Here is an 8,949-nt window from a genome sequence, read left to right on the forward strand (position 1 = left end):
TAGCTGTGATTAATCATGCCGAGTTTTCATTACTTAGTAGGGCATTCACACACCCACCAACTAAAGTGAGCTACAGCTGAGCCAATGGCTTACCCGTCACAAAGCCTGGGCGCCAACTTGAGACTGCAGTTGGTGATGAAAGGAAACTGTTTTCTGTGAGTCTGGTTACTAGGCAGTGTAGTTAGCTGATTGCTAGTAGTACCAATCACTAACTACACGGCCACGTAAAAAGATTTGGGGCTTCGTCCAGAGGAGGCGCCTGTGCACGTGGATGGGCTTAGGGGAGTTGGGGCTGGAACACGGAAATGCTGCCAGTTCTCTCAGCCAAGAGAGAACTCAACATGTTAGCTGCTAAGTATATAATGTTTGTAATGAAATATATGTGTGTATTTTCATATAAAAATTTTCAGTATTTCATCAGGCTCTTAACCCCAAAAATTTTCAGGTAGATTGGGTAATTGTATAGATTTGTGATGATCAACTTTTGAGGTATCTTTTCCATGAGACTGTATTAGTGTTTTGAAAGAATAAAGTGCCATGCCGACATAGATGGTCATCGGCGCGTGTTCATTTCCTCAGTTGCCTTTATGAGGATCATCTCAATTCCTGTCACAGTAATTACAACTTTCCTATCTCTGAAATGGTTCAATTGTTCCTAGATTAACAACAGCTCCCAGGAAAGCTATTCACAAGCACTTGTTAATATTTCTGTCAGACTACATTAACAAAATTTTTATTTTTCATGAAAGGACTGAGTCCACTCATCAGACGTCTTTAAATAATCATTTACACTGTTGCAGTCTAGGCAGCCTTTAGCGGGACCCATTAGTAAATGCAGTTAATCTAAATCCAGCTTCTTTCCTAAGATTTGTCTTAAGGGATGGGGGTGGGGAAGAGAGAATTATAACAAAAATTATATACATGGGTACCCATTGCCCCAGTTTAGACCTCTGGCTCCCAATAGAATGGGATCTGCCCTGTTTAATTCTCCAACCAAAGCTGGCCTGTAACGAGCTATGACAGTTGGTGTGGAAGGGGGAATTGGGGCGGTGGGGCTAAGGAATAGAAAGCTTTATTGGGATATCTTTGGGGGAATGGAAGTTGGAGACTAGGGGAGGCAGGTAGAAGGCTGACCCACAGTATGAGCGCTGAAGTGCTTCCCCACTGACCCCAACAGGACAAGACACAACTCCAGTTGATGTTTTGACTCTCCTATCTGGACTCCATCTAAGACTGGTCCCGAAGCCTGCGGTCACTACAGAAGTGGGCTTCAGAGGGCCCACCCATATGCGCTGGACCTCAGCATCTACGGAGGAAACTAAGGGTTTCCGGCCTGGCCTGTTGCTGCCAACTTGAAGGTTCTCTGAGAGGCGGGGCTAGGAGAGGGGCCAGGGGAGCTTGGAGAAGCGTCCTCAGCTGCCATGGAAACGAGGCCTGGTGCAGGTCCTAGGCCTGGAAAGAAGGCCTGTGGAATTTATCCCCAGGGATTATTAGTATTCAGTGGCTCCTCAGAAAAGGACACCAGCTTGGCCAAGCAGTTTTGGATCACGGCGTCAATGTATCCGCCTAACGAGTCCCAGTTGGTGCTGTCGGGCACTAGCAGCCAGCGTCTGCCCGTGGCCAGGTCCTCTAAGAGCAGCACCCCTGGTGAGTAGCTGCCTCCAGTTTATCCTGTCTGCCTCCACCTCTCCACCTCAGTCAACATGGAAGATACCAGAGCCCCTCCCAGGAGAAACTGCTGAACATAATGCTTTCTTTCTTTCCTGAAACTTGACAGCCAAGTTTCAGGTGTACAGCGTTGTGATGACACACTTATATCACTTCGTAAAAGTGATCCCACCAACACAAGTCTAGTACCTGTCATAGATAATTATTACAACATTCTTCACTATATTCCCTATGCTTTCCTTTACAGCTGTGGCTATTTTTATAACTGGCAATTTGTACTTTCCAATCCCTTCCCCTTTTTCATCCATCCCCTAACACCCCTCCCATCTGGCAACCATCAATTCTCTGTATCTAGGAGTTTGTTTCTGTTTTGTTTGTTCACTTATTTTGTGCTTTAGATTCTACATGTAAGTGAAGTCATATGGTATCTGTCTTTCTCTGTCTGACTTATTTCACTTACCATCACACTTTCAAGGTCCATCCATGTTGCCCCAAATGGCAAGATTTCATTATGTTTTTATGGCTAATATCCCATTGCATATATGTACCACTACTTTATCCATGTACCTATCAAATTTAATTCTAAAATAAGAATCTTTCATTTGGCATCTCTAAAACCCTATGCAAATAGTTCTTAAAACTTCCCATTAATTCTTCTACCCAAAATGATCAGTGGTGTCTTTGTTATATCTAAAAGTACATCCTCTATAACAGTGGTCGGCAAACTGAGGCTCGCGAGCCACATGCGGCTCTTTGGCCCCTTGAGTATGGCCACGAAGTTTCAATCACACTGTACGTGTGCACCTGCACATGGTATTTTGTGGAAGAGCCACACTCAAGGGGCCCCAGTTTGCCGACCACTGCTCTATAACATCTATTTGGCCAAAGGGTATAGAAGCATCTGGGGAAATGTTATTATACCTTGGCTGAAAGGATATTAAGAACAGCCATTTAGCCCTAGCTGGTTTCGCTCAGTGGATAGAGCGTTGGCCTTCAGACTGAAGGGTCTCCAGTTGGATTCCAGTCAGGAGCACATGCCTGGATTGCAGGCTCAATCCCCAGTAGGGGGTGTGCAGGAGGCAGCTGATCCATGATTCTCGCTCATCATTAATGTTTCTATCTCTCTCTCCCTCTCCCTTCTTCTCTGAAATCAATTTAAAAAAATTTTTTAAATAGTCATTTACATAATGAGTTCAAACATGAAATCCCTAGTGAAAGTTGAAGGCAGAGTTAACATTAGGAACCAAGTTCCTGGCCTGTAAGACCTTAGTAAGGCCTAAGGAAACTATTTTTATAGGTATAGAAAGCTTAAATACCTTTAGTGCTGTTGTTTTCTAATGACTTATATCCTTTTGTTAATTTTAGAGAAAAGTTTCTTGCAGTCTCTTTCTCTTAAGAAAAACAGTAAGTACCACGTTTTATGCCTCTCAACATTCTGATTCCTAGATTAAGAAAATGCAAAGTATAAAGATACAACTTTATACTTTGGCATAACTCTGCCTCGGGAACCACCCTATTTACTCAGAGGAAAATGCCTCCTTTCCTATAACATCTTGAATAGGGATGTGGAAATTGGAATCTCTGATATCAAATACCTTTTTCTTGTCTCTGGACTCAAGTATACTCATCTTCTAAAGATTAGAGGTTTTCTGGAGCCATAGCTAATTAATTCCATCTCTATTTATGAATCTGGTTTATAAAGCTGTAAGACATAGTACATATTTGTGTTTACCTTCCTACTCTATGTATTAACTTTTAACCTTTATGCAATTTTATATCAATATTATTATAAAATCAAGATAAAATTATTTAAGATTGAATATGACTGTATTTTCTTTAGAGGGAACAGATGCTATTGATGAAACCCTAAAGACGGAGGAGAAAAAAAAGTATCTGGAAAAGGTAGGTCAACATTTCAGAAGGTCATCTGATTTTCATTAAGCTTTCTAAATAATCCCAATTATTCTTTTTTAACATCTGTATATAAAATTTTTCTACATCTGTATGTCTGCTTGAGCAAATAGAAAACTTTTGCTAGAATTTTAATTGAAGATTAAAAAATTCTATTAAACTTGCTATTCTCAGTCTCTGCAAAAGCCCAAGGATGTATAGGAACAACAGAATTAGAGGGAAATGGAGAAACATGGATTCACATACCTTCCCTCCAATAAGGTCCCAAACCATACACAATGTTTTAAGAACAGAAATATTATAAAATCAGGAAAAATTGAATATGACTATCTTAATAGATCAAAATTAAAAGAACAGAGGAATGAGTCTGTCACCATTTCCACTAAGGGCTGAAATTACTAAGTAAACACATTGATGTTGTCAAATCAACTAGACAAGTCTCTTTTTGGCAATATCTTTTGTTTGCTTTTCATGATGTGGGCACAGCCTTTAAGTCAGCAATTAATACAGTGATTTATAGAAATACTTTATTTAGTTAATGGATAAATTCCATTCCTGTAACTGTTTCTGTGCTCTAAAGGCAAAGACAGAGGATTTGTTTTGGCCTAATGTCTTTCATCATTGCACATATTGGCAAACTCTGAAAGACTTATCGGGAATTCTGCATAAATTACAAAACAATGCATTTGAGTTTGCTGATCACATTAATTCTCTTTGTGGACTATTGCTGATTCCTCCAAACAAATTAGGTAATTAGAAACAGTCAGCATTTTCTTCTCTCTCGAGGATATTAGGTACAGTATATTTATACTAGGACTTAAAGTAAGGGAAGGAGCTCATTTTCATTGAGGCAAAAATCATTAAAAATCTATTCAGCACTTTTGGAGTTACAGTTTCATTTAATATCATTTTGGAACGGATTAGAAATAAAATGTTAAAGATACACTATTATCAGTTTTAATCTTTTGTCAAACAATTAAGACAATATGGTACAAGCTACTGGTGGATATTCTGCTAATGGACTCTTACATTAGTATCTTAGAACCAGTTTTCTTGCCGCAGGTTCTTCTATTAACTTATGAATTATTAATTCCACAGATATTTATTGAGAGCCTCCTCTATGCCAAGTACAGTACTAGATGCTGGGAATGCAAAGATAAAATGTGGTTCCTGATGTCAGGGAGTTTACAATCTAGTGGGGGAAATAACTAATTAAAGTCAAGAATTATGATACATTATTATGATAGATGTATTCACATAATACTATGGGAACATGTTGAAGGACATTAAAATCAAGCTTAAGGAATCAAGAACTCTTCTCAGAGCAGTTGGGTTTCAAAGAATGTATAGAGCTGACCAGACAAAAAATATGCAAAACAATTCTCTGCACTGCACTAGATACCTTCCGAAATCCCAAATCCAATCATGCTGGTGTCCTACTGTATTAGTCTGCTGGGGACGCCCTAACAAAATACCACAGACCGAGTGGCTTAAACAATAGAACTTCATCTCCTCAGTTCTAGAGGCTGGAAGTCTGAGATCAAAGTGCAAACAGGGTGGGTTTCTGCTAAAGTCTCTCTGCCTGGTTTATCGATGGCCACCTTCTTGCTATGCCCTCACATGGCAGAGGGAGAGCTCTGGTGTCTCTTCTTATAAGGTCACATCTTATCACATTAGGGGCCCACCTTGATAACTTCACTTAACCTTATTACCTTCCTAAAAGCCTTATCTCCAAATACAGTTACACTGAGGGAAGGGGGAGGGCCTCAACATAGGGACTTGAGAGGGATACAGTGCAGTCCATGCACCTACTGTCATTCTTTTCCATGGCTCTCCACATCTGTGGGGTCAAGACCAAGCCCTTCAACATGGCATTCAAGTTCCTTTCCAATCTGACCATGACCTGACTGACTTCTCCTGCCACTATCTTCCTTCCCGTGTACCCCTCCCCCATTCCCAATGTACCTACTCTCTACAGTTGGTTCTCCAGCTGCCAAACTGTACATTTAGTCAAGTGGGTCTTGCAATGCAGTATAGAACATTATGTTTTGGAGAGTAGAAGAGGCCTAACAAAACAGCAATCCAGCAGAAAAGAAAGAGAATGTTGCTGAAACTGTGCCTGGTGGGTATATAGGAGAGTTTAGTTAATACTGTATACAGGACAGTTCTCTTCCAATAATGCCATGGTGCAAAAAGTGACCAAGAGAATCCTGCAATGACTGAATGTATTACTGGGATGTAGCATTCATAACAGCCAATTTAGTGAGTCAGTGCTAAGCAGTTTACATGTATCTACTCTTATTCTCCTTAAAACAACCTCACGATGGGTATCCCCGTTTAACCAAACAAAGCTTACTAGTAAATGATTTCCCAAAGGTCCCACAACCAGGAAGTGGCAGGCCTAACTCCAGAGCCCATGCAATTCATTGTGTTGTAATGACTGCGGGCCACGGCATTGTTCAGGCATGCTGCCAGATATTCTAAAATTCCAAACTAAAGTATGAAAACAAGTGTGAGACATCTTTCCCAGCCCCGCAGTACTATAAGCTGTTTCTTCAACCTGCAATGCACTTTTATGTCTCTACCTGTAATTCTCCTCCCCATTTATCTTCAAGATCACGCTCAAATGCCCCTTCGCTGTGAAGCCTTCCCAGAGTGCCCTCGAGACTAGCACAGGAGCTTCCTTCTCTCTGCTCCCAGAGCAAGTGCCATATGCCTCTCTCCTAGTGTTTGCCACAGTCTCTTATCTGTGTTGCAGCTACTTGTGCATGTTTCTGTCTTTCCCCCTAGATTACAAGCCCGTAGTGTAGTGAGCTTTGGAGACAAAGTGTTTTGGAAGTTGAACTCTGCCACTTAATATTTGTGCGACTTTGAGCAACCTATTAAACACCCACAAGGCTCAGCTTCCTCTGATATAAAAAGAGAAATGGTAAAAAATATCCACCTCAGAATTGATATAAGATGCAAAGTGCTTGGCCATAGTTCGCCCCCAACAAATGTTAATTTTCTTCTCTTCTATGAGGACAGAAGTTATTTCTTATTTGCTTAACCCCATGCCTTTCCAGTTACTGAAACTCAAGTATTTTTTGATTGAATAAATAAATACATAATTCAAGTAATAAATGAATGCTCTCTACAGTGATATTTCCATTTTGTTTAGCCTTAAAACATATATTCATCAGGAAAATTTTCTAGAATGATAATTTTTGCAAGAATGTTCCCAAAAGCCAATCTGTTTGCAAGTCTGCTTTAGTAGGACCATTTCTAGCACCTCACCTCTTTTCTTGGTTTTGCTTGTATCTCACGGTCTATATATGATGAGAGGAAAGATGACCCCCTGTAATTACTAAAACATAAAATCTATTTCGGGTACAACTGTTTTTCTAAGTGCATAGTACTCTCTCTGCATTGCTACCACCATTATTCTAGAATTTTTAGCTTGATGACAGAAAGCAAGTGGGAGTAGAAGTTCTTTTAAAACATTTACAATAATCTATTTAATTTGAGAAAATCTTATACATGTTTTGAACATATACATGATAAGAACATTCCTGGAATAATATTCATTTTAAAATGGGAAATAATATTTCCCATCAATTCTCTTAAAGGTTGTTTTTTTTCTTCCACTATCTCCTTAAAATTAACGAAAATCTAAAAATAAGGTTTCCATCTCTCTTAAAAGTACCTTTATGGCTTTCTCTCCTCAACTGATATTGATTTTTCAGTTGTTGAAATTTTTTGAAACTTTAATGTTCTCCTCCATTTTGGAATATTTTCCAGGTATACATTATAAATGTTTTTGGTTAGTGGACAAAATGCTATTAATCCCTTCTATTTCTGTGATGGATGTCCATGGCAGGAAATCAAAAACAATTGTGTCTGTCAAGATTAGATGGCTTACTCTGCCCATAAAGGAAACCTGATAGCACTATATGGACCATTATTCTACCTCTGAGAGTTCTAAAGTAGTCTGAAAACATTCTAATAATGAATAGTCAGCTAATTCTTTGAAATCACAAAACTAATTTGCTTTCTAGTTTTGCCACCTTTTTAATGATTATCTCCTTATGAAAAGAATTATAAATGATGCATTTGCTTGGAGAAAGAAGAAGAGATCAGAGCAGTATTTTAAGGCACATAGATAGATGACATATTTGGAAATATCCACCTGGAATCAAAGTTTCAGCATGAGTAAATATAAAATCCTTTTACAAGGAAACTATTCAATCTGCATATCAATATCTCAGATAAGCCCTTTATTGGGAATGGGGGTTTAACCTGTCCTGTCACCCAACCTATGCAACCAAGTAACTGTAAGTCTCAACCAAAAGTGAGTTTGCTATCTATCATTTCGGTGAAAAAGAAGCAAATTGTACTATGATAAGAGCATTCTTTGAAGAAGAAGAATCTATGAGGCTTCACAGGGTGTTTTCTTAGGCACGGAAGCATGAAAATGGAAATAAAATTTTAATGTTATTCTTTGTTATCCTACACCAAGCATGTCAAACTCAAAGGCTAACACGGGCCAAATAAACCAGGTTTAAGTTTACGTGGGCCGCAAAAAATCAAAGGCTTCAATTTTCACAGAAACATAGGTTTATTTCGATAGAGACATGCTGAATACAAAGACCTGAAATAAATTAGTAATCATTAACATAAAATAATGGAACATTTTAAACAAAGTTGATATTTTTTCTTGAACATTAACTTACCAGACACTGAATAACATGGAAATTAATAAGCGTAACACAAATAAACCTATTTTTCTTGTTCTCCAAAAGCAAAGTATTTCCTGTTGCACACACCAAATAGGTCAGTCCAAGACTAATGACGTGGCAATCGGCTGCTAAAATATTCACTGCTAATTTTAGTGGAGAGAAATGGTGCGCCTGTGTGTAAGGGGAGTACGGGAAATGAATGCAACACGATTATAATAGTCATTAGTGAACGTTGTAGTTTGTTATTAGTAATTATGTATAACAGGATATTGCAAAAATTAAGTTATGAAACTTTTATTAAACCTTTCTTACATACTGTTATATTGGCTGGTCCACAAAAATATTCTTTGTGGGCCACATGTGGCCCACGGGCTGCGAGTTTGACATGCTTGTCCTACACTTTCAAAGTGAATGCCCTAGAGTCAAACCAGAGATGTAGGGAATTCAGATAAGGAAAATTCTCTTTGGTGTCAGATTGCTCAGGATTGGCCTCCCAGACAAAGCTAAATTTTCTCAGTAACAGTGTTATCTGCTTTATTTTAGTTTTACTTTTCCACCCCAATGTAATATTATCAGAGTTCCTTTCCCCCCATAAGACAAATACTCTATTTGGTGGATTTCTCTTTCACCACCAACATATATTTTGTCACTT

The 8,949-nt window shown here is 38.8% G+C and overlaps 1 protein-coding gene across 1 annotated transcript in view; it reads left to right on the forward strand.

The window, feature by feature from the left end:
* Positions 1-1,124: 1,124 nt before the first annotated feature.
* Positions 1,125-8,949, forward strand: part of LOC102768878 (chromosome unknown open reading frame, human C11orf88) — a 27,152-nt gene continuing 19,327 nt past the window's right edge. Inside the window, exons 1-3 of the mRNA XM_006775230.2 lie at positions 1,125-1,647; positions 3,034-3,072; positions 3,509-3,570. Of these exons, the coding sequence (XP_006775293.2) occupies positions 1,422-1,647; positions 3,034-3,072; positions 3,509-3,570 (327 nt within the window). The 5' untranslated portion in view covers positions 1,125-1,421. The remainder of the gene's footprint in view (positions 1,648-3,033; positions 3,073-3,508; positions 3,571-8,949) is intronic.

Source organism: Myotis davidii, unplaced genomic scaffold (assembly GCF_000327345.1).
Source record: "Myotis davidii unplaced genomic scaffold, ASM32734v1 scaffold8, whole genome shotgun sequence".
Classification (NCBI taxonomy): Eukaryota; Metazoa; Chordata; class Mammalia; order Chiroptera; family Vespertilionidae; genus Myotis; species Myotis davidii.